At 36.5% G+C, this 26,599-nt stretch overlaps 1 protein-coding gene across 7 annotated transcripts in view; it reads right to left on the reverse strand.

Annotated features, from left to right (window-relative positions):
* Positions 1-26,599, reverse strand: part of FAM184A (family with sequence similarity 184 member A) — an 81,561-nt gene that overhangs the window by 28,255 nt on the left and 26,707 nt on the right. For 4 of the 7 annotated variants that reach the window (XM_075498641.1, XM_075498640.1, XM_075498638.1 and 1 more), the window contains exons 2-9: positions 23,311-24,165; positions 20,910-21,045; positions 16,985-17,166; positions 16,141-16,338; positions 12,744-12,866; positions 8,629-8,790; positions 6,582-6,703; positions 6,224-6,374 (exon numbers count right to left, since the gene is read on the reverse strand). In XM_075498641.1, the coding sequence (XP_075354756.1) occupies positions 6,224-6,374; positions 6,582-6,703; positions 8,629-8,790; positions 12,744-12,866; positions 16,141-16,338; positions 16,985-17,166; positions 20,910-21,045; positions 23,311-24,165 (1,929 nt within the window). Of the gene's footprint in view, positions 1-6,223; positions 6,375-6,577; positions 6,704-8,628; positions 8,791-12,743; positions 12,867-16,140; positions 16,339-16,984; positions 17,167-20,909; positions 21,046-23,310; positions 24,166-26,599 lie in introns of all 7 variants that reach the window. The other 3 variants (XM_075498643.1, XM_075498642.1, XM_075498639.1) reach the window with 1 other exon arrangement.

Consider the following 26,599-nt stretch of genomic DNA (forward strand, 5'->3'; position numbering starts at 1 on the left):
TGACTCTGGATTACATGATTATTCACACGCTCATGTACAATAGTTTTTGACTTGCTTAAAGCATAGGTTTCCCACTTAGAATACAGGAATACCGATTCTTCTAAATCACTGGTGAGTGGCGGGATGTTTACGGACACTGGATCTAGGCAGAAACCCCCAAAGCTCCCCTGATTCTCCAGGAGGCCCACAGGAGTTGCAGCACAGTCCCGTTAAGACCACAGTTTTGAGAGCTGTAGTCACTTCTGAAAAGTTTCCAAGAGCTGCAGAAAGTGGTGCCCCTTTGGAAAAACATCAAATACCTACAGATGAAAGAGGAGACATAAAACCTCACCCTGAACTGCATTCCAGGTGCCCTCTGCTCTTTGCTCCCTCTTTGGTATGATTTTTCTTTTTATTCTTTTGGATTTCAGCATTTTAGCTCTCTAAATGCTTATTAAATCTTGCCCAAAATCCTTTACCATCCACTAGATGTCATGGTAGCCTTACTAGTATTATTGAATGCAAAAATGACCAAAGAGAATTAGGATGGAGAAGTTACTTAAAATTTACTTCCTCTCTGTTTCTGACAGACAAGCCTTTACACAGTGTGTTCAGGACAATATCAAGTGACAGGAAGCAGAGTAAAAGGATTCTGTGCTGAAAGTTAATCTTCCTTCTTTCAGGAAACTGATATAGGGTTTGTGCAGGTTATTTCTTGTAGAAATTTCCAGCATCCATTCGACAGCAAATCTTGTAAAGCAAGGATTACCCAAGGCTGTGGAACAGGCCAGTAAATCCTTCTGCCAGGGAAAGAAAGTAGCGTTTCCCGATTCTGCTAATGTGGATGCACATCAGCTCTGTGATAAGCACTTCCACACAGGCAAATAGAGACGAAGCAATTACTGCCGCTGGTAGAAGCCTGGTCAAGGATCATTTACAGATGTGCACAGGAGCTCTGTGACTTTTCTACAACACTCCACTTCATGAACAAGAGTAGACACAGTGGCCAGGGTTTTAAGATTGAGTTTGAAATTTTCTGAAAACTACAATTTGAATAATGTCTACATCAGAAGGAAATATTTACATTTTGATATAAATCAAAGTTTCTCATATTTACTTTGACAGTTTAAAAAGGAACACACCAAGACAGAAACAAACTCTGCATAGGAAACATCAACATTTTTTTTTTTCCAAAAAAGGAGAGACTCTTTGCAGCAGGAAAAATAAACAACAGCTACCAAAGCGTATGCAGTACACTTTTGTCCATTCTCACTGTACTACTTCTAATATTTCCATTAATAGAAAACGATATCCTCATGTGCGAAAAGTTTACAAAGTTAGAAAGAAGAATGTCACACTAATGCTTGGTCACATAATAGTATGAAGCTACATAAGAATGGAAAAAAATGCTGACAAAAACATTTATTTTACTGGAACACATGTTTTACTGAAAAGTAAGGAAGAGGGAAGAACCAATATTTGCTCAAATATAGAAAAGCCCATCCACAATCAGAATACTCGATTCAGTTTACAGAAAGAAACATTTACCGCAAGAAGAAATAGATAAGAAGAATACAGGCCTTAACCTGTACATTTCAGTGCCCAGAACTGAAGGTTGCACAACACGGAAAGGCAGAAGAGAGAACACGTTCATGCTTTAAAAAAGAAAACTCCTGCTATGTCATCCATGGCTGAAGCCTTCTCAGCAGTAAAATGTTTTTAAGAAAAGCGTTAAAAGCCCATTACACAGCTAGGAGAAATGGAAAAGAGCTAGCATGTCTGAATTCTACATATTTCATGAAGAAACTCTCACATGGATTGATGTAGAAGTACTTAGTACAATTTACAGGAAAAAAGGAAAAGCACTTTCTTTTTGTGTCTTCTACAACCATTTCTCATATCGGAGATAAGAACTACACACTTGGTCTCTAGACACTGATCTAGTTAACCTGCCAACCACATTTAACTGTAGATGGTAAGTGATGCTTTGCAACCAGCAAGAACGTGTTTAAGCACTTAATCAGCTGAATAGCATTTTCTCTCAAGAGAATTATTTTACTCATAACAAAGCTATACTATTAGAATAACAATAATCCTACATGCATTCTATGAGGGACCACTTAGCATTACCTGTATAAAAGCAAAACTATTACCTTGCTTTACGCAAGAGCTAGATCTCACCTATCAAATGTGCAACAACTAGCAGAACGCAGAAATTTGTAGATTAGTGTAACATAATTAAAAAAAAAAAAAAAAACAACAACAAACCAGCTTAGTACACTTTATGGGCATATATGTTTTGATTGAACATTTTTAAAAAATTGTTGCCATTTATAGCTGTGTCTCTTCATTCAGTTTTTCTGGCACCAGTCAGCAGCATTCCAAGATGGGCATACTCTATGTTGTATTTTTCTACAGTTTAAGTAACTATACTGTGTCACTTCTCTCCATTTATTTAAAACCTGTTTTTTTCAACACTTTGCTTACATAACCATTCCTATACTTCAAGTTAGGTGCTACACTTCTTTGTACCTTGTTTTTAAATCAAATCTGAGATGCTTCAATACATATTAGAAAATTATGTACCTGTATTGATGAGCATTTAGTTTCTGAATTCAACCTTTTTGAACAGCAATTATACAACTAAATGGTGAAGCTCTAGACACTTTCTCAACATAGAGAGTGCATGTAGACCACATTTTCTGTCAAGTTAGAAGTTTACAAATGATTTAGCAGAGACCTTGGTCTCACATTATTTTGATAAATCATTGCATAGTACTGCTGGTATAGACCAGACCAAAGCTTCAGGTGTGAAAATCCGAATTACAGAAAGAGGAGTTGGATCTCTGCTCTCTTTCTGATTTTTTACACAGACTTCATGCCTTTCAAATGGATTTTAAATGCATATTCCCACTAATGAAGACTAGGGCTGGGTGTAACAAATTCACAATTTTACACCCCTGCTGCAGTATCTCAGACTGTTCTAGTTCAGTGTAGTTGAAAGAAGACAGGTATGAACAGATATTCTTTTGATGGACTGAAATTTGAATTCTTCACAATGCTGTTAACACACATATATATATGCATATATATATATGTAACAGCAGAAGAATCTCACTTTTGTGCGACTCCAGTCTGTTTAACCTAGACTGTGAACCCTCTGGGGTAGAGTCTTATTGCACATTTACAGATTGCCAAGCGCAGCTAGGCTTACTGCAGTAGTTCCTGTAGCGTCAAAGCGGGCCCAGTGCCGTTTCAACTCAGAATAGCATCATTCTGGATTTACACAACCAAAGTGTATAGTAATCTTTGTATTATGAAACACATACCAAAACTCTTCCACTCTCTTCCATAATGAAAATACTATCTTTGATTTTCTTCTGTGATGAAATTACTAGATCTGTGCATGAGGGGAGAGCAGTGGATGTTTGTAACCTTGACTTCAGCAAGATTTTTAACATCCTTGTATCTGATTGTATCACAATTCAGATGGGTGGGCTACCAGATAGATGAGAACTGGACGGATTATCAGGCTGAAAGGGTAGCAGTTAATGGTTCACTCTATCTGAAAGCTTGTTACAAGTAGAGTTCCTAAGGTGTCTGTTCCAGGACCTATTCATTTTAGTACCTTATCAATGACCTGGAGGAGGAGGCAGGTAGTACCTCATGGAGTTCGTGGATGACACCAAAATGGGAGGAGCACAGCACAGTGGAGGGGACACAATACATTGAAAGGTGGTAGGGCTGCCATCCAGAGGGCCCTGTATAGGTTATAAGGTATGGGCCAATAGGAACCTCACAAAATTCAACAAGGACAAATGCAAAGTCCTTTACATGGGATGGACTAAACCCCTGCACTGGTTCATACTGGGTTACAGATCTGCTTTGCATAACCTAGTTAATGGTAGGCTAAACATGAATCAGCAGTGTGGCCTGGCAGCAATGAATGCCAGCAGCATACCGGGCTGTAGCAACAACTAGTAGTTTGAGGGAAGGGATCAGTACCTTTGACTTGGCACTTGTTGCACATCACCTGGGGGGCACATTCTGTCTCCTCCTCCAGTTCATTCAGCTTTGGTTGCCCCAGTACAAGACAAACATTGATGAACTTGAACACGTTCAGTGGAGAGCTACCACCAAGATGGCTGGGACTGGAACATATATCCTTCTGAGGGAACTACGTTTGTTCAGTCTAAAGAAGAGAAGGTTTTGTGGGACTTAAGAGCTTTCCAATACCTATGAGGTGGTTAGAGAGAAAGTGGACCCAGCCTCATTACAGTGGTGCACAATAGGACAATGAGAGACAAGGATCATAAACAGAAACAGAAGAGGTTCTGTCTAAATATAAAGAAAAAACTCCCCATGAGGATAATTAAGGACTAGAAGAGATTCTTCAGAGAGGCTGTGGAATCTTCATCCTTGTTATTCATCAATGTTATTCAAGACCTGACTGGACAAAGCCCTAAGCAACCTGGTTCAAATTCAGCATTGACTGATTTGAGCAGGAGGTTGCACTAGATGACCTCCTGAGGTCTCTTCCAACCTAAGTCAGTCTATGATTCTACGATTCAGGTCAGTGTAACTCTCAGAGGCTACCCTTTGTGTACTGCAATCAGGAGGAACTTACTACAAACCCATTTCTCTAAGAGTTAAGTTACCCATCTTGTACACTATGGTCTGGAATTCTCTCTCCTCCAGGTGTAGTGGATAAAATGTAGATTCTTACAGAGAGAAAGCTTAATTCCCTACCACCAACCATAACTTATCGATCTTTATGAAATACGTGTCCAACTCAAACACTGTTACGGAAAAGCAACAGCTGGATTTGGGCGGGGGGGGGGGGGGGGGGGAGTGAAGACTGCCATGGTTTATTTTCTTATTAGTCCTCCAAACACACATGCTGTTATGAAATGGTGCAGCTCCTTGGTACAGTAAAAGGAATGAAGAAAAAAAAAAAACCCCAACCATTTTGCATATGCAGACCATTTCCTATGTCTGCAAATTCTCTAGTAAAACCCTCCTTATTACAGTTAGCTTCCTGAGCTTTCCGATTCCAAAATTTCTTCCATATGCAGAAAAAAATTGTTCATTTGCAACATACTAATTTTCCATTCTGAAACTGTATGTTAGATTTATTATGGTATTTTTAAAAGCTAGAGATAAGTGAAGTATTTTAAAAGTATGCTAAAACTACAGAAGGTTTAACATATCCCTTTCAAATTGTACTTTCCTAGAGAAAAATGCTGTTTATAGGTAGAAGTAAAGAGAGTAAATGAAGCTTGGGTAAAGGCAATAAGTGAAACTTAAAATCAAATGAGTCCAAGTCATATTACATTCATGTTGTAAAAAGTAACAGACCGAGAACTTTGAAAACCTCCAGCTTTTTTGAGCCTAAGCCACAAGATTTTACAAGCTTAAATTCCCTTGTCAGCAAAATAAATTGTTATATGTTCCTATAAGAAACTGTATAATCAAGTGCATGTTCAGTTATTAGACTTCTCAAATTAGACAGCAAATTAAAAGCCATCCCACAACAACACCCTAAAGTCACAGTCATTCAATGAGTTCCAAAATCTGTTTCTCTTACATTAAAATATATTTGTTCATTATCAGCTATTCTTTCAAACTGTAGTCAATAAAATCAGTTCTACAGCATTTATGGTTTGGAAAAAGTACAACGCAAGTATTTTCTGTGAATTATCTAACATAACTGAGTTTGTAAGTACAAGTTGCAATTAAAAACCTCAGTATTTATAAAAAATTATCCCAAAATAATGTTCAAAATCACTTAAGAGAAGACATAACTGTAATAAACGTGTCGTAGAAACTGAGGGACATTTTGACTTTTCAGTGACTTCTACAGTGTCATTATTGTAAAGATCAGGGATACCTCCAAGTCAAAACAATTAGCATTGGTAAATATTTACAATAGAATAGGTGAGCAGACAGAGAATCAAAAAAATCTTATAGTGAAGAGGTGAGACTGTCAACACCCTCCCACTCCCCCCAAAAAAACCTGCAGAAAGTTTTATTCATGTTTAAGTGTAAAGAAGGGCATTCATATAATTTTAAGGCATCTTCATATGTTACTTAAAGTTTGATAATGATTAGGTTTAAAAGCATTATGCTAACAAATTTCATTTCAAAGACAGATGTCACAACCAATTTCATGTAGTTTATTGGTGATAAACCACCAGCAACTAAATTGTAATGGCCTTCCAATTTTCAAAGAGACCATAGTTACCTGGTCTAAAAGATCTTCAACTTTTTTTTGCCATCCATCCCTTGCTGCATTTTTTTCACGTTCTTTCAGCTGCAACAGCTGAGTCATGGCTGCCTTCTTATCCTCTTCATGCTGAAGCCTCAGCTCTTCACGAAGCTTATTACATTCCTGTCTAAAAGCAAAGGTCAAATAACTAAAATGCAGTGGACCTTGTGCAAGCAGTGAAAAATAATTAAGAACTAAGTAATAATTGGAAAAACTTAGATAATAGCAAAAGCCTTTGATTTACATTTCATTCGCTATTACATTTGCATGTAATACATACTTCATTTCTTATTAAAGGAAAAAAAAAAATTAAAGAAAAAAAATTAATACTTGCCGAAGATTTTCTGTCCATTTTATTTCCAAGTCACGAGCCATTCTGTCAACTTTGAACTTTTCCTCTTCTCTCATGGCAGCAATCATTGCCTCATGCTGTTGTCTCTCCTGATCTAGTTCTCCCTGCAAACACAAACTTCACAATAGAGACTGATCAGCAGCAAAAAAGTATTTCAAACCTTAAATGAATGCATTTATAACAAAAATTTCAGTTACAACTGGCTCATAAAACTTGAACTGTAACTTTTTTAGTGTGTGATTCCTAATTACACAATTAATGCCTATACATCTGCTGATATTTCTTATTTGTGGAAAAGAATTCTGCATTCCTACAAAACGCTATAAAAAGCAATTTTCCAATAAGTCATTCTAGAATTAATCTTTAAAATACTGTTACATTGAATCACAGAATAATTTATGTTGGAAAGAACCTCAAAAGGTCATCGAGTCCTGTTTAGTGCAGGACCAACTTCAGAATTAGAGCAGGTTGCTTAGGTTCTTGTCACGCATGTTTTGGCCTTTTTTTTTTTTTTTTCCTTTTAAATCGGCAAATATTCATTATTTGGATTTCAAAGCTTGAGCTATCTGGATTTGATACAAAGTTCATGTATCTTCTTTCTGTTTCTTGACTGGACTAACCTGGTAGAAACAGGCTTTCAGTCTGAACACAGAAAAAATTTAGAATTCATATCAATTTCTGTTCAAATTTTACCATACTAGAATAGTATTAGGTACTACCTAGAATCCATACTTACATGAATGTTTTTCAGCAGTGCTTGCTTCATTCATGAGAAACAAACACAGCCATGTAAATTTAAATTAAGACTTTTTAAAGTGAGAATTTTTCTGTAGGATTTTTTCATTTATATATTTCAAAATCTGTTAAGATAAATGTTATTGCCAGCAACCTGCTATATATGAATATTTAAATGTTAGAATAGGTGAAGAGAGAAGAATGCAGTAGTTCACATGAACCCTTAGAGAAATTATAAAAAATACAGAGGAAGTTATAAACTGTAATAGGGTGCACATCTAATGACCACAGCTGAAAGAAATTAAAAAAAAACCAAACACAAACAACAAAACAAAGCAAAACCAAAAAAACCCACAACACCAATATCCTGTTTCAGGCTGTGTTTGTTAAAAAAATAACACCAGTACAAAAACAGATTCAGGGAAATTTTTTTTTTAATATTTGCTGCTCTACTTCAAATATTGCTGTGATCTTGTAAACGTACATTGTTTACTGAAGACAGAAAAAGGACAGGTTATACTTAGTATTAAAGTCAATGAGCTATTGACCGACAGTTCCAGTTCCATCTAAGCCAACTAAAATGGCAATATATTTGTGCTTAGAAAAATTAATTGCTTCAATTGTATAAAGTGGTCACATTTTCTGGATGATAGTCTGCTATCTTTCAAGATATCACAGCATATATCATCTTTAAACTATTTTTAAGCATCTTCTGAAATTCTAAATTTGTGCCTGAAATGAAGACTGTGCCCATTATTTGAGGAAAACATGGTATGTGTGCATACTGAAAAAAAAATAAAATTAAAAAGGTTTTGATAAATTCTAAAGCTAGTAAGCTCTGGATCTTGTTTTCAAGACATGAAACTGTCTGGAATAGCACTGGTGTAACACATATCCTGTGTTACAGTCTCATGAAAATTCTGTTAAGCCTCTGAAAAATCCGACTCTGGATATATTTTGTACAGACATACTTTGGCAGCTACAATTTATATTAACCACAGAAAGATGTGCTTGCAGCCATACCCATTAAATACTGACAGCGTTCTTTTGAAAACAAACCAACAAAAAACCAAAAAACCCAACCAACCAACAAAAAAACCCCAAACTAACCCATCCTAGTTTTCCAGTTTTTGTTTTCCCTGCTTGAAATGAAAAGATAATTCTCTCTCTTAACGAAGCCATATGAAGCTCCTTCAATAATGTCTACACTGTAACACTTCTTGCCATTTTAAAAACAAGACCAAAATTACTGTGACTGTAGTTTGCATGATTTATTCTCCAACATTATGGTTACCTCAACACTATACAATGAATCTGTGGTCTCTCGCAGTCTTGCTCTAGTTAATTCTAGTTCTTTTTGGAGTATTTCCTGAGCTTCTTGAAGACTGGAGATATGTCCTTCTGCAGTACCAAGGCCTTGTTCACTTTTTCGTACTAGGTCTTGCAGACGACACACCTATGACATGCAAAAAAAAAAAAAAAAAAAAAGATGTAATTTACATAATTATTACTAATGGCAGCCAAGTGCATCCTCGTTTCATTTTCTTCCAGTGATTTCTAATTCCAGCCTAGACAAATTTTTATTCGCACAGCCTGTTCTCCTTTAATATCACTTATTGTGCATTAAAAAACAAATTTCTGTAATATTATAAAAATCAAACAGGATTTTATTAATTAAATCCTAAAAATTAAAGGATTTTAAAAGAAAAAAAGAATCCAACTTACGTTTGAAGCATTTTGGCAAGGAAAGAGGTTACATAAATGTTCTGAAATTACCTGTAATTTTACTGTGAGAAAGTATGTTTTATGCAAATTAAAATAATGAGAACCACTATTTCGAAATACATAAACACTAATCTAATGGATAAATTGACTTGTGCGAGGGTATACATTTCTTCTAATGGATAAATTAACTTGTGCTAGAGTATACATTTCTCTGTCTTCAGATTGCTACCTGTCCATAAATTAGCCCGTTTAAAGCTCAATCTAGTATCTGTAGAGTATAATGTGATTATTTCCCTAACTGCTATGCAACAATACACTTTTCTCTGCCTGTTTGTGCTTCAGCTCCCCATCTGTAAAATGATGATACTTCTTTGCTTCAAGTAAGAATATTAGAGACTGAACATTGTTCACCAGCTATAGGAAAGGAAAAACTTTTTAAATATGTAGGCTGGAAAAACAGAATAATGGGAGGCAGGGGGGGGCAAAGAAAAGCAGCTAATGGGAACTGAGGCTTCTGCAGAAGTAATCATGCCATTGCCTTTGTACATTGAGATAAATTCATTCACAATGGGACAAGAGTCCCAAGAAAACACTAACCTTTGGTTTGCAGGTATGAACAGGTAACAGTTATAACTACTTTTTCTGTTTGTTAGCATAATTATATGTAAATACTGTTAATGACACCCATATATATATATATATATGGGTGTATATATATATATATACACACGCCCACACACCCTCCCAGAACTCTCTCCCTCTGTGTGCAACCCATGGAGTGTCTAAAAAGAGGGACTCCTCCTTTCCTCTCAGCAAGGAATCCCAAATTTCTTTGGCATGACAGATCTCAGAGAAAAACTAATGTAATCTTGGGTACTTGTCTATGTGCTCCTTTGCATTATATACAAACAACTAGTAATTCCCTACAAAGCGCTACTACCTGAAGGAGAATCCCTACATTAAAAAATGCCCCTAAAACTGTATTGATACCCTCGAAGTGCACCGCTGTCTATGCATCTGGTAGTAGCACACCACTTTCAAAAAACATGAACAGCAGTCCTGTAGATCTAAAGAATATGGAAACATTATGCAGGAATGCCACTCATAGGGCTTAGGTCTATTCTACTGATGACAAAGCAATGCTGGAGGCTGTTTAAAATGATCCTTAGTAATAGCATCAGAAATCCTTTGCATGGACATGGCCAGTCCTTAAACTACTCTGTCAAGTGACACAAATAAGGAGTCTTTCTCAAGGGTCTTGGCTGGTCAACAGTGAAAGGAAGCAAACCTATAGGGTAAACAGCCAGCCTCATCCTGGTATACATGTGAAAAAGTTAGTATCTTGACTTAACCAGAACTCCCCCAAAAATTCTCTGGCAAGTATTTAAGATTACAGTGTTCTTAAATAGCTTGGTAGTAGGAATGAACCTAATGAGGCTTGAATCTTCCTCATCCTTTAGCTAAGATAACAGCTATCAAAAAGTCTGTCAAAGAGAAAAGAGGATGGCATGGGTTCAAAACCAGCTTTCTCAGCAGGGAAGCTAGAACTAAGCTAACATCAGCAGAAAGTAATAAATATATGCCTACTGTTAAATGACATCTGTAACAAACAAAAAAGGAAGCAGCAGTAGAAATGCAAGAGCTAAGCTAAAGATGTGCTAGACATTTCACAGGGAAGTTTCTTCCAGGTCAGTGAAGACATTGAGAAACTCTTGTCAGTTGTCAATAGAGATCTAAGAGTAAGCTGTGGTTGCAAGCGAAGCACTTGTCTCATGTACTTAAGATAAACATAGTAACAAAATAAAACTTACCGTCTCTGTACTACACAGAGTAGATTTAGAGACCACCCGGAATTTATTGCCTGTACACTTCCTCTCATTCTCTCAATATGCAAAATACACTGTATTACATTTATCCTGGCATAAGAAAGTATATAAGCTCAACTACTAAATAGCAGCTGGCCCTAATTCCTTAGTTTAGTTTATGTTAGAGTTACCTATTCCTTAGCCATGCCTCTATTTTCTTAATTCAGTGTGCTGATGAATTTTCCAAGCCTGAACTTGATAAGAGTTAGATAATGAAAACTCATTCTTAAAACATTTGAAGTTATTTCCTTCAAAGAAGGAGCAAGTTTATTACTCATGAACCCAAGAGAAGTTGATAAAGAGTAAATAAATTAAAACCTACAGTGTTGAATGACAATAGAACGACAATAGTGCTCTCCTCAGATCTAATCCAGCAACAAGGGAAGTTAACATACAACAGACAAGTTAAAGCTAAAAAGAAATAACAAAGCTTTCTGTAATTTTGAAAGGAAAAATAAATCCGTGTATGATTTTGTTAACATATGTAACAAATACATCACATTTTCATTAATTTGAATGTAGGTAAGCATACTATTAAGAGAGCAAGAGCAGTTCCAGCTTCAATTTACACCTTCTCCAAGGTCTGAAGTACTGGCAAAGGCACTCGCAACTATCAGAAAGAAGTACAGTCTCCTGCTTACCAGGTACTTACGACTGACTGATCAGCAGTGCTGCTGAGCTCTAAAGACGGTAGGTTCAACTACTCCGGTAGTATGGATTATCTGGGGTTTGTATATACACACCTGATAGGTACTACTCTGAAATTATATATTAATGTATTAAATATAGTAATTTGTACTTTCAGAATATATACTTCAATATATAATAATTTAATACATTAATATGTATATTAATATAACGATGTACTGATATATTAATATTATATATTTAAACATATAATAATATATACTTTAATATAATAATAATTTAATATATAATTTCAGAAGGGCAATCTTTCCCATTTATTAAAAAGAAGCAGTTTTGTTCTAAAGCAAGTTTAACATTTGTGCAAATTGCAAGCCACCAGAATTAGACAAACACCTGCCACCTCCAGAACTTGCACGGTATAGAAAATGGTAACGAAAAGTACCACTGCAAAAAAGTACTTAAATTCATGCTTAAGTCTGTCTTAAAGCACACACTGAAATCATACGTATGGCCTGTTGAACAATGAAGCTGATGAATTATTTTCTTGAAACAAGGCAAAAGTTTCACTCAAAAATGGATTGATGTTTTTGATATCAGTAAGAATATATTTCTAATTTAGAAATATTATATAATGAAAAAGTAACGATTTCAAACTAAAAAAATTAGAACTGTATCGAGATACGATACATTTGCATATACCAAAACACTGCAAATAATTTGGGTCTTACTATAAATACTTAATGTCACCTTTTGATGGAAATACATGAAGATCATCTGCAAGTCAGGAAGCTGACCAGAATTTACAACATGTTAATTGTAAACAAATATGAGTTTAAATACAGTTAGTTTTCCCTTTGTCTCCTGATGTATTTTGTGTAGAGGTCTACCTAGTGAGAAAATAAGCAGAGTTAAAAAAAGAAAGGCTGTTTATGTCAACTGTTTTGTACCCCCACCTCTTTTGCTTTGTTAATTTTGTAAAGGACAATAAAATCAGTGCTCAGAAGCACTCAAGTAATTTATCATGTTTGAAGACTACCCTGCTTTAAACAGAAATGAGGCACTGACCAGTGTAGTCCTAGCTCTATACTGGACTATAAGCACAAGATCGTTATTGATGAAATGTGGTCTAGTGCACAGGACCATTAGCTGATACAGTGAAGTTAACCCTTGCCTCCTGATTGGCAGAAGTCAGTTTTGTTGTCAGCTCTTCCTTCAGGTTTTCCAGCTGCTGTCGGAGCTGATTCTTATCATCCTCCAAATGCAGTTTCTCCTTCTCAAACTGCTGCTCCAACTCCTTCAGAAATAAGGAGGATGGAAGAAACATTAAATACTTCCCATACAGTCATCGCAAAGTACAGGTACATCACATGAAAATTATTCCTCCTGGCATAAATATTCCTGATCTCAACCAAGAATTGTCCTTTCCTTAAAGTGTTAAAACATGAACATTTATTTCCTTTTACAATGGATGCCTTATTTTTTCAGTTCACTTTCTAAACTAACATGCTTGATTAATCACAAAATAAAGAAAAAGAGGACCTTCTTCTCAATTACTACTTTCACTTTGCACTTAATCATCAAAACCATTAAAACTATATCTACTTTCACAGTTTTTCAATCTGAGTTGACAGAATGCAGAAGTTTTCACTTTTTATAAAATTACACTGATAATATGCTTATCCTACAGCCTTTACCCATCTATCTACTACACGTAATCCCCACAGAAAATAGTAAAGCTTAAAATTCAGACTGAGCATTGGGAAGTTTTGCAGGCTGTTACAATAAATGAAAAAAAGCTCCACACCATATCTATAAAATTTATGCAGAACCAAAAGAAATCAACAATTAGTCTTCAAGTTCAACTATATGGAAAGAATCAAGTAACACCTCTGTTTTCATCTGATCTCTGTGGAGTAATAGCCAAATTCTGAAAACAACTCTGTTGGATGAATTTTATTTCTCTTACATGAGCCTATGTTGTATATGTATTTGTTAGAAACTTTTTTCTTTTAAGGAAAACTATAAATGTATGCTTCAGCTTTATTAATATTCAGAATATATTTTCAGAAGAATAATTTCTGTCACAAAATACTTAACATGAAACATGTTAAAATTAAGAGCTTTCTTATATAGTCCAGTGGAATATACTATATAATTTATTATACCACAAAGTCTTCTTGAAGAAAACTAAGGTTGCCAGGTAAGGTGCTCCACAGCCAGGTAATACAAGACTTCAAGGTTTTCTATGCAGCTACAGAGGCTCCTTTATTAACACCCTCCTCGGGGTTCAGCTGTAATGCAAGGCTTAGCATCGATTCAGTGCCTCTGTGTAGCCCTAGGCTCAGATTTCTGAGAAATCAATAACATCTCAGAAACAGCTGTGAAAATACATAGACCAGAACCATGCACAAAACAAAAAGTACAACTGCAGGCACTGGTAAGATTGCAGAAACAGGGAGAGTTAAGAGCTCAAGAATTCAAGAGGAAAAAGACTGTCATGAAAAGGTATAAAACTCTAAGGAAAACCACGGAGCTGGAAGACAGCAACTTGGTGTCATCCAGCCCATTCCAAGAAGCAATGGAGGCCAACCCTTCCTCATCCAAAAACAGAGACTCTGCAGGTGTTTTGCTGGGGGTGGTAAGCACATTAAGCTTAGTAGCTTGTTAGTTCTAGCACTCCATTAGGGTGTGCAATAGGCAATAAATGATTTGTATATAAACTCCTTGCACAATCTCTTTATTCACGGTAGAAGTTGGACAGAGTGAAAAAACCAGAGGGTTACACTTTCAATAATACATTGCTGTACAACGTAACTCAACAAGTGCATGTTTTGTTCACCAGGCCCAGATCAACCACTATGTGGGACAACTGATGCTTGCTAAATGAGACTTGCTCAGTTTTTCTTGTTCGCACTGTGAAGTCTGCTGTCTGCAAAATTTCACCAGTGCTATTCAGACCCTATTCTGATAACTGAGTAATTAGTTCTTTCATGATGCTTGTCAGTACAGCTGTGCAGTACTGCAAAATTATTAGCAGCTCTATTTTCATAATCCTCCTATGAACTGATGCCGTTTTTAAAGCTCATTTTATAGATGGAAGAATTGAAGAAAAGAGATATATTCAAGCCGTTTGAGTCCTATTCTTATTCTTTAGAATTCTTTTCTGTTCCATTTTTTTCAAAGATTTCCAAACCCCAGATGCCTTTCCCAGTCTTCCAGTCCCAATATATCCTCATGTCCTCTATCCCAAGGCTCCTCATACCATGCTTCTTCCTCATACTAAATTCAACTCTTCTCCGCATTTGAGATTGACTGTTTCTTCCTTGAATTACTCAGACAACACAACATGTGCTTAGTGAGACAGGTTTGACAGAGGAGACAGTATACTTATTAAGATTTACTGAGATCTCAACCATGACATCTTTTCATAGTGAATTTTCCCTTGCTAAAATCAAGTTTCACGCTTCTCACATTCATAGAGCTGTTCTCTATTTTAACTAATTTAATGATTTAAGAACAAACATTTTATAGTATCCTTTGTTTTATTCTCTACATTATTTTAATAACAAACAACAGAAAAGACAAAAAGAACCCCACATCTTACTGAAATAAAGGGAAAATATTCCCAGAATCCTTTGAGTGACATTGTTTTAATAACAGTCATGTTTAAAGTTACAAAGAAAGTAAACCTGAAAGATCAGATGCATGTCTGTCTCAGAGAACTACTTCCATTACTGGGAGACATGAAAAAATCTTTGGGATTTATGCAAAATAATTACCAAAAAAAAAAAAAAAAAATCAGTCTAAGATGCACATCACTAACTACAACTGTGTTTCTTGGTATATTTCCTGTGAACACACCACAAGAGCATAACAAAGCCTTAAATTAAACAATTAATATTTAACCTGTATTTACTGTATAAGGCAAAATTTGTGTATAATGTACATACAATCAGATTAGGAAATAATAATTCAAAATTGGTCCTCTCATTTATCCCAACAAAGAAAAGGCCAATTTTGTCAAACAAAAAAGCCTTTCAGTTTCAGGATTCCACTAAAAGGTAAATGAATAGTTGATATACAGTTAGCATAATTTTATGATGTAAGTTAGGAATGGCTGTTGTTGTCTTCTGAGTACACATATAGTCAAGTACTAATATACTATCTTTTTGTACTTCTGGATTGTTTATGAAAATTTTAAATAAATATTAGAGTAACATAATCTTTCATCTCCTTCAGAAGAACTGATCTTGAGTGATATACCAGCCTTTCTGAATATGGGTCACAAAACCTAGAAAACCACACCTACTATGCTCGAAAATAAAGTTGTATCAAGTTGAGAATTTCTCTTCTGTATGCAGACAAATGACAGTACCAATGCTCTTTTTTTTTTTGGCAAGATATATGTTATTTTAACAGAGGCTGAGCAGTTTCTTCAGAGAGGCACAGCAGACCCGCAGGTAACTCCAAATAAAACTTGCCATACAACAAAACCACGCAGTACAGGGTTCAAACTCTAACATTTGCTTTTTGTAACATGTTTGATTATTAAGAAAGCACAAACCTACCATCTGCAGTTTTTTCTTATCCTTATTAGCATTACTGTGTGCAGCCTCAATTGCAGTATGGTGTTTCCATGCCAATTCTTCTAAGGTCTTAGAATGAGCCTCCTTTAACTGTGCAGCCTCTCCTTCCAATCTTGCTTGCAATTTTACCAGCTCTTTCTCATAATATTCACGTTGTGTCTCCCTTGCTTCATTTACTTTCTATAAAAGACAGAAAAATGCAATCATTTCTACTAAACAGTAAACAAAATCTGAAGAGTAAGAGGAAAAAATACAAAAAAGTTACTGATGAAATAAATCTACAGAAACTAACTTCCACATAAAACAAATTTAGGAAGCACTAAGCACTGACTAAATAATTCAATAACCAAAAAGGTAGTTTCAATATATCCATGCAAAGCAATATATCTATATTAAAATCTATTTTTTTCTCTATTTAATCTGGGGAAACAGCAATCAGGTATCAAGTCTATAGAAAACTTCAGTTCAGTATTTTCAAACATGTTCAGCATGTTTTCAGAGAACAGCTTTTTAAATTGTTCTTTAACCATTTCACATTTCTTCTTACTGAGACACTTTAGATACTAGGCATCTACACATGAGGTCATAAATTAAATGAAATTGTTAAAAGATGTCCAAAGCAGTCTGAACAACACCTAACCTGACTTCCCTCTACTCTCACTGTACACTCTACATTAGTCATTCTATGTTGCTATGTGAGATACACTTGGAACATACTACTACTGTTCTTAGTCCAGTCATATAAAACAAAAATTAAAACAATCATTTTTTCTTAGAATTCTAGGTCTTTTGTTTTTATTCAACTAAAGCCAATAAGCTGTTTAACCTTCTCCAAGGCCAGAATTTGCTGCCTTTGGCGCTCATCCAGACTCTGTGTTTTGCTTTGTAGTAAGTTTCTTTCCTCTTCCAGTTGAGATAGTTTTTCTTTTAATCTAGACTTTTCTGATTCCAAATCTCTGATTGTAACTTCTTGAGTCATTTGAGTAGCTTGAAGCATTCCAATGTGACCTAAAAACAAAACAGCTCTTTAAAACCTCACAGCATTGCTTTCACATAATTAAACTACACATTCATACTTCAGTGATTTCTAGAAGTACAACTCTAGTGGAAGCTTTCACATGGATCTCCATTACCTTCACTGCAATGTTTACCTTTCCCTCCACTTCTCCCTTTTTTAGTTTTATTGTAAATGTCCAACAACAGTAGCCTGCTTGGTGCTGGGGCTCCTTTAGTTTCAATTTTCCTGATTCAAAGTTGCATACTGACTCCAAGAGAAAGCAGAGGTAGGCAACAGTATGAACACAGACATCTATCTCAAAGATCTTACCCCACCTAAAACTGCACATTTTTACCCCACGATAAGCTACACAACACAAAGCAGAACCTTGAAGTCTAATGGTAAAGATGCTAGTGTTTTATCAAACTCATAATTTAACCAGCATGCTAGGTATAGCAGCTAAAGCTATGTAAAACTAACAGAATTACGCTTTGTTTATTTTGCCATTGGGATATGACTAAAAGATGTAACAGAACTCATTCTCTCCATAGTAACCTAAAGGTTAGAGGCTTGCTTTTAATTTCTTTATATATATTAAAAAAAAAAAATCTACAAAGCTAGACAGTATAAACATCTGTCCTTCACATCACCAGTGGAAAAAAGTTTACGACTTCAGAAATTTTTGTCCTTGTTCTTCTTAATTTATATCTGTAATTCTTGAAAATATTATTACTAGTAAGTACTACTATACTTGAAATACTTCTAAAGCAGTGAAACTCCTGTTATTCTGGGAAAGACAGGAGGGGATAGAAGACTATTTTGGAAAAGAGGATGCTCCTAAATTTGTTCAACTGAAAGACAAGAGAGGGGATATTCTCTAACATCTTTGTAGAAGCATCATGAAGTTATACCTAAGCTGACATTCCATGTTGGAATGGATTCTTTTGATAGAAATACCCTATTATCTCTTTCATAAATTGCATGACCTAGACATGTTTGAAATATGCCTTATAAAAATTAGCATATGATAAAATGAAGTGGTAACTAAACAGACTTTCAAGGATTATACAGAGATCCTTAACAGTTTCACATGAAGAAAGCATCCAGATAAGAAAATACATTATTTACTCAGAATAAATATTTTATTATTTTTGCAGTCACAACTTCTAGGAGAGACCTTTTTCCCCCCACACTTTATTATAACCTTCAAAAACAACAGATTAGTTGAGTTTTAATAACAGAGTATTGCTTTTAAATTTAAGTCACTAAGAAATAGCTAAGTAGACTGTGTGTCACACTTTCTCACAGGACAAAACCACTGAGACTCCTGATTCATTTCCATCTGTTGTTAAAACAAGACACGTGCCAAAAAGGAAACTGTCTTAGCCCTTGTTGTCTGTGGACACTGATGTGAAGGGAAGGATAGTGGGATATATAATAGAATTTGGCCCTAAAAAATGCTTCAAAATTAATAGTACTTTTATAAACAATGCACACCTCTAATTTTACTAAGCCTTGAAGAATTCCAAGAATCATTGTGGCATTTTTGTTTGATAAAACTAAAAACTGAAGAGAAAAAAAACTTCAAGATAACGACTACCCTTAACTTCTCTAACTTTTCAAAAACTACCTTGTTTCAAAAGTTCAGCCATTTAAGAAATGTATTTACAAACCCAGATTTTAGAATGTAACCAGGAGAATAATCATACAAGAATTTCAAATTTGTCAGGAAGTACTATGTACATGCATATTTTGTTGTTAAGCGTGTACGCACACTGATCTAGAGCTGTTGTCCTAGCAATATGGACACACAACAGATGTTTCACATTCCTCATGCTCTACACAGAAGGTATGAAATGCAGCAGTTTCCTTTCAGGTTTAGAATCTCAGGGAATGGAAGAAGAAAATATTAATTTCCCATAATAGACTTAATACAGCATTCTCAAATTGCAATACAATGAGTAAATATTTTGTATGGTAATTAAGTATGAGAATTTAGTTTCTTTGGGGCAGGATTTTTGACTTCCAAGTGTGAGCTGAAAGTCAAAGGAGATGGCAGTAAGCCAGTGTCAGAAACCATTTCCAAACAGGCTGGTAATCATTTATATTACACAGTAATGGCTTGGTGGCATGACTGTAAACAGGGCTCCTGGTTCTTGCTGCACAGCCAGGTGCTGCAAAGCAAAGACATACTATCGACAGTGCCACTGAGCTCAGCAACAGTGTGGACATACTGCAATTTCTGGTAAAGCTAAAAACGTCGGTGCCAGAGGAGACCAGTGCTGGACGCATAGGCTAGCTGACTCCATGCCATCAGTAATACGGAAAAACAGCCTGGATATTTAAGTTTGTTTCCACTAAATCTGCAGCTGGCTGCTGAACCCTTCCCATGCTTCTACCTAGGGAAGGAAACAGCAATGGTCAAGGAGTGTTTGAGAATAGGGTTTTTTTTCCCCCCAACACTCAGTCTCAGGTCATGAATTTTTCTGAGTGCCTCACACATAACTTTTTGAAGAGTCAGATTCCCACTTGAGATTCATGATTTGAGATGCTCTTAGCAAGGAGCCCATTCCTTTTAGCTATTTACATACAGTAGGACCTTGCAGTCTTGGGTCCCTGATGGCCTCTATCTTGTCCGAACATATAGCCTAGCCTTCACCTTAGCTAGCTCATCTATGCCACTTGTCCTAGGCATGAAGCTCTCCTAGCCAGCAGACACACTGAGTCCATCTGTAGGAACTGCTTAATTATTTAAAGGACAGAAATAATGCCTTGATACAGGCCACACACAGATACACAGTTTGAGGGCTAGGCCACATGTAGCCATCTGCAACAGTAAACTATTACAGTAATAGTAAACATAGTATTATATATAGGATATAATATAAACAGTAAACTATTACAGTATTAGCAAGTTAACGCTGTGAAGTATTTTCTGGCCCTAAGGCCGACTGGCACAGTCTGGCAACATCCCAGCCTTCAAAACAAGGTGATCTTATCCAAACTGACTTTTGGGAAGGGCCTCTGGGCTTGTGCTAACTTGTGTGGAAATTAATCAGGTATTTCTACGATTGGTCTAGCTGAACAAGGCCAAAGATAAGCCAGGGGCTTATTTTTAGCCTACAGTCCTACCTATATTATAGTTAACCAAGTTCAAGTACTTGGGCCCACGTACTTGGGCAGTTTGCTAGAGAGACAATGCCAGTAAGTTAAAACCTGCATGTGTACAGGCAAATCTTAAACCATTTTTTATACCTTTCCATATGCCAACGAGCACAGGGAAGTCAAGAAAGCTATAAAGAAGCTAAAGAAACTTAACAGATTTATTAACTGATAAGCTGCAAATCTTCTGACAGTAGGCGTAAAGCAAAGTACCGCAGTCTCAGAGAAAAGACACGGCAACTGAGAAAGGATGGAGAAACAGGAAGCATGTCTCAGTGGTTATGTGGAGAACAGACACAGAGCAGAAGCATTCTGTACAAGTGCAGTTAAGGCAAGACATTCCAAGGCCTGGAAGATGCCTACATGCCATACAAAGTAGAACATTTGGACAAGTAAGTACACAAAAAAAGAATCATAAGTACAATGCAGGTAATATCAAAACAGTTAAAAAACCCAAAACTTGTCAGAAACATGTATGGGCAGCACTGAACAGTCTTTAGCCATTCTAAACCTGCACAAGGTTAACAGAAAGAGGAAAGGCTAGAATAAATAGATGAAGTTCATTTCCGGACTAAGTTACTGACATACGTACTGGCTTTGAGAACAAGATCAGTGGCCTGCTGCTGTAACCGCTCTCTAGCAGCTGCTAGCTCACTTTCCACTTCCTTGTGTTTGCTTAACAATGACATCTCCTCCTCCTTCACATCATCTAGCTGTTTTTGAAGAACCTAGAGGAAGAACAGTATAACATGTGTTATCATTATATACAATCATGTTAAAATTTAAATGAGCTTTAGGTTAAAATGTACAGAAAAGACCCTTCAGCAAACAAGTTTTATTCATACAAAAGCTGAAATCTTGTAGTATTACCATCACATTCATCTTGTATTATGTGTTTTTCAAAAAATACTGTTGAAGCACTACAAGATACTGGATATATGGCATGACAAAAATGCATAAGAGAAATGTGACAATATTCAAAAAGGTATATGAAAAATAAAAACTGTAAAATGGTCCACAGAGTTTGGGGGCCAACTTGAGAAACCTGGTTTCTGGTATCTGAGAGTTCTTCACACTGAAGAATACATTAGATGTTTGCAGCAGTTTACAGTGTCCTTCATTGCAACTGTGAGTGTTTAGTACTGACACAAGTTAAGCTGCACGTGGATATACATAAAATGAGATTAGGCAATTAGTTAAATCAAACTTTTAATATGTTTTAAGTCTGATGTACTGATTCACAATAGCATATCTTGTGTAGTGTGATGATGATGTGTTCTCAGCCATGCAGAAAGGGAAATGAAATCTTGTTCTGTTTTAAAAGGAAAGCTAGATTTCTCATCATTTAAGCTACTGGAATAGTAAAGGGTCATTTCAGAAACTAAAGCAGGAAATAAAATTGGGGAAAACACTGGACAGGACGTGTAATGAAACATGGACACCAGAAGTGGTGAGATGATGCCTTTGATCACCTCATCCATGATGATCAGAGCAGGAACTGACTTAAAAATCTGCTGCGAATACTGTATTAGACTCTTCTTCTTCGGAACCAAGACGAACATCTTTATTGCAGGAACGACCAACATACAGTGGGTTTCCTTCTTTGCTGCAACTTGCCAGAAACCCACCTCCTTGGTGTAGTCAATTGAAAGGCAAGAGCTCTGCTTTGTTAACTGAACAGAGTTGGAAATGAACTTTTGGAAGGCCCCTTGGGAAACTGGGAAAAGGTATTCTGAATTTAACATCTGATAAAGGTGGCAGTCTTCTTTCACTATACCCTGTAGCCTTTATGCAAGAAGGAAGGATAGTCCAAAACATCGGCTGGAATTAGACTGTAAATGGGAAAAGCTCATGGCCCATCTCAGCTCTACCCAATGATGCTTCCAAAATTACTACGACCATCACATTTAAGGTACTTCTGGCTTTGAAAGTGGAGAGTAACTACAAATGCAAAAGACAAGATACTTAAGCCTACCCACAGAGATTACTGTTCTCCAGACCTCAGCACAGCTACCAAAACCCAAGCAGAATTTCACAGAATTTTTTCCTTTAAGTCCAGCATACCGAGTTCTGTATTTGCTAACCAAAAAAACTCAGTCTTGTATTTCTAGGATGTCTTGTCCTTCTTTAAGGACAAGAAACTTTAATATCTAAATAACACTGTGTTGTGGTTTAACCTGGTAAGCAGCTAAGTACCACACAGCTGCTCACTCATTACCCCCCAGCAGGATGGGGGAGAGAATCAGAAGAGTGAAAGTGAGAAAACACATGAGTTGAGATAAAGACAGTTTAATAAGCAAAGCAAAACAAGGAATTCATTCACTCCTTTCCATCAGCAGGCAGGTGTTCAGTCATCTCCAGGAAAGCAGGGCTCCATCACATGTAATGGTTACTTGGGAAGACAAACGCCACCACTCTGAACATCCCCCCCTGCCTCCTTCTTCCCCCAGCTTTATACGCTGAGCATGACGCCATATGGTATGGAATAGCCCTTTGGTCAGCTGGGGTCAGCTGTCCCAGCTGTGTCCCCTCCCAGCTTCTTGTGCCCACCCCCAGCCTACTCGCTGGTGGGGTGGGGTGAGAAGCAGAAGCAGCGTTTGGTTTGGGATTTTTTCTCTGTTCTTTAAGTGGTAACAGTTTTGAGTATTCTATCGATTATACTATTGAGTATACTACGCTTTGGGTAGTATGACTAGAACAACCAAGTTCTGTTTACGAACAGCTGAAAGGAAGGAGACCAAAACTTTCTTCTAGGTAGGGGCTTCTAGATTCTACTGGAAGAGAAAGTATTATTAATTCAGTCTGGGAAAATTAAACACATAAAATAAATTTTAAAATATAAAAAATAAATTAGAAGTAGATGATAATCTAGTATGAGTGACAGGAAATTAAGTTTACATGTTCCCATCACCTCAACCTACCAGCCTCATGGAAAGACAGCATAAATAGGAAAGGAAAATTCAGTCTTGGGAACAACATATCATCCGTCTCACCTGAACGTTGTTTTCTGCTGTACCAAGAGCCACTTGAAGTTTTTGGCATTTTTCCCGTAGACTGGCAGCTTCATCCTGGACCATTTGCAATTCAGTTTTAAGCTTTCCCAGGTTCTTCCGTAACATACTTTCCTGGGTTTGAAATTCTTTTCTTAGTTCCACTTCTTTTTCTTTGCAAGCATGTAGACTTTCTGCTGTAAAAAGCTGAGATCTTTTCAAAGAATCAAGTTCATGTTCATAGAAGGACTGTGCTTTGCTGAGTTTGCCTTCATAGTCCTCAATGAGTTTTTTTCTTTCCAGCCTTAACTCTTCAACTTTACTGTTCAAGTCTTCCAGCTCCAGTCTATGCAATTCCTCTAGCTTTTCTTGCCCCTTACTTAAAGTAGCATTCTGACTCTGTTGAGTCTTCAGAAGTTCTTGAATCTCAAGCCTGTGGGCAGCTCTCAAGTCTTCCAGAGCTGTACGCTTGTCCTTCTCATACTGCACCTGCAACTGTATGAAACTTCGTAGCCTCTCCTCAAATTTCTTTCTGATCTCTTCTACTTCTCTTGACATGGTCACTACACGTTGGACATGCTGAGCTTCTGCACAAAGCTGCATATCTTCAACTCTATCCTTATAGGCTTCAAATTCTGTCAAGGCCTGGTGTTTCATCTTTTTATGATCTTCCAGTGACTCTTCTAAAACCTGGATCTTTCTCTTGAGATCCATTTCTTCTGCAACTTTACTTTTATACTGCAAGATCTTCTCTCTGGTCTCTGCTAGAATTTGTTGAATTTCTTCTTCATGAGCATCCTTAAGGGCTTGGATAGCAGCTTCATGTTCATCATTTTTAGTGTTCAAAGCATATATTACCTACAAACATGAAATAATATTATATTAGAAAAAAGGCATTCTGGTTATCTGTTAAATCACAGGAAAAAAAAACACTTAGGCACTCTGAAAGTTACTTTGACAATCTGGCGCATTTTCATGATACAAATAAGACACCAAATATTATTATGAATGTGACTGCATAAATGCTGTGTAAGTCATGACAATCTTATACATCTTGTAAAATGGTTTTCCTATACTTTTTAAACTATAATTTTTCCTGATGAAAGTTTTGCCTTTATATGCATGTTGTTGCTGTAAATACCACTGGGAAAAAAAGCACATTCAACGCATTGAAAAACAAAATATTTATTTAAAAGAATTAAAAGCATAGCCTAAAAAGAAATTTGAGCAGAGGTTTTCTGTCAGAGAATAACACACACAGAGTATACATTACAGCATGAAATTAAATTGGAACAAAATCCAAACCTCAAATTCCTCCTTTCCAAACGCTAAGTATTCTTACACATTTCATTTTAGAAACATCTAAAATGCCAACATTGGTTGTTCTGGTTTGTAAGCCTGATGGCTGCCCAGATATAATTTCATTGTTGACAGCTTATCTAGTAGAGATCCTGTGCATGTGGACCTCCTAAGGTCTGAGGTCCCTCACTACATAAGCTTGCCAACTTCCCAACTAATAAGTCAGCCGAACAGAAAAGTAGCTGGCAGAGCAGCCAACATTTTAACAAGCCCAGGGAGCTAAACAGCTCAAGAAGGCTGTGAAACCAGCAAAGCTGCCTAACTTTCAGTGAAAGTTTTAAAGTAACCAGATATATCCTATGGGATATTTCAATTGCACCACAACATGGTAGGTTGTCTTTTTGGCTTTTAACTAGGAAGCACTCTCACCAATATAGAGATCCGGATAAGTATGTGTGTGTATGTACGTATCAGTGAATAAACTATTCATGCTATAAGTGGTTTTAGTACAATATTTTGTGCTCCAAGAACTCCAGCAAATCCCCACACTTCCCAGATACGTTACAGGCAGAAGACCTATAAAACACATCTGAACAGAGGGGGGAAAAAAAAAAAAAAAGTCTTCTGGTTAGTATATTTTGTATATCTTAAAAACCAACAAGAAGCAACAAAAACAGACAACAAAGAAGCAGCAAAGAATTTAGAAAAAAGCTGCTCTTTGGGGATTTTTTTTTTTTTTTTTTTTTTTGTGAGGACAGAACCTGGACCAGTCCTCTGTTAACATTCAACCAGGCAGAGGAAGATGGTGCTGACTTGCCCTCAGGGCCAGGAAATGTGAAGAAGGCCCAGAATTGCTCTCCTGGCACCAAGCACAGAGCCTCTGTGTTCTAGACTGGAGAAAGTGTCTACAGTCAAGTGTTCAGACAAGTTACAAAGCTCAAAAGAGTTCTCATAAGCGAGAAAGCAGATTCAAGATTTTGGCTGTGTAATATAACAAGCTCTGTTTTCTGGGGGTTTTTTACTTTTTTTTTTTGGGGGGGGGGGGGGGGGGGGGGGGTTTAAACAAGAGTCCAGACACTGTATTCTAAATTTTATTGTCCAGAATAACAAATACACAACACTATTACCTGTGCCAAAAAACCTAAAAGGGTAGGCTTTGGGGGGGGGGGGGAAGTTCTGAAACAGTATCAGATGGAAAGAAAAAAAAACTAAACAGCCTGAACTCATCTTTATATAGCAAGGAAATAACTTAAAAAAAAGAGTCACAAAAAACAGTTTAACTTACATTATTCTAATTAAATTTTTCTAACATATGTATACATTATTTAATTAAAGAGTGGAAAATAGCAGCTCTTCCATGGTTTTGGAAGCTGTTCTTAATGCTGCTAATATGTCTGCAGGCAGCAGATAGACTTTTCGCTTTCTTCCTCCCTAGAAAGAATAGGTTTTCCTACTGGGAAAGAGCTTTATGGTTCAGAGACTCAAAAAACTCCTCCAATACATTGCAAAAAATGACAACAAAACCACATGCAATTCCATTGGCAGAATCACAACTATCACTGCAATGCCCTTCACCCAAGGTTTCAACCTCTTACATTCTCATTGCCTTTGGTGATGCCAGCAGTAACTTCTGACCACAAAGCTTCCACCTCCCTCCTGTCACCAACATACAGTCTCAGCTACTGGATCCCAAAGGTTAGTTTCCCTGTTGCTCAACTCCTTTGTTCGTATCAGAAATATTTTGAAAACTGAGGGGTTTATTTTATTTTTTTTTTAAATGTACATACAGTATTTCACATGAAGAGGCCTTAGTTTTGGTTAGAGAAGCTAGACAATGTAGTTAAAAAGGTATTATTAAAAAAAAAAAAAAAAAATCACATTTATGATCAGGTTGTAATAAGTATTTGCAGAACACTAGGTCAAATTCCATGCTCAAAACAGCCCTTGACTCCTGTTTTTGTGCATAGAAGTGCCATAATGTTGTTGTTTACTT

The sequence above is a fragment of the Mycteria americana genome, chromosome 3 (assembly GCF_035582795.1).
Source record: "Mycteria americana isolate JAX WOST 10 ecotype Jacksonville Zoo and Gardens chromosome 3, USCA_MyAme_1.0, whole genome shotgun sequence".
NCBI classification, from domain to species: domain Eukaryota; kingdom Metazoa; phylum Chordata; class Aves; order Ciconiiformes; family Ciconiidae; genus Mycteria; species Mycteria americana.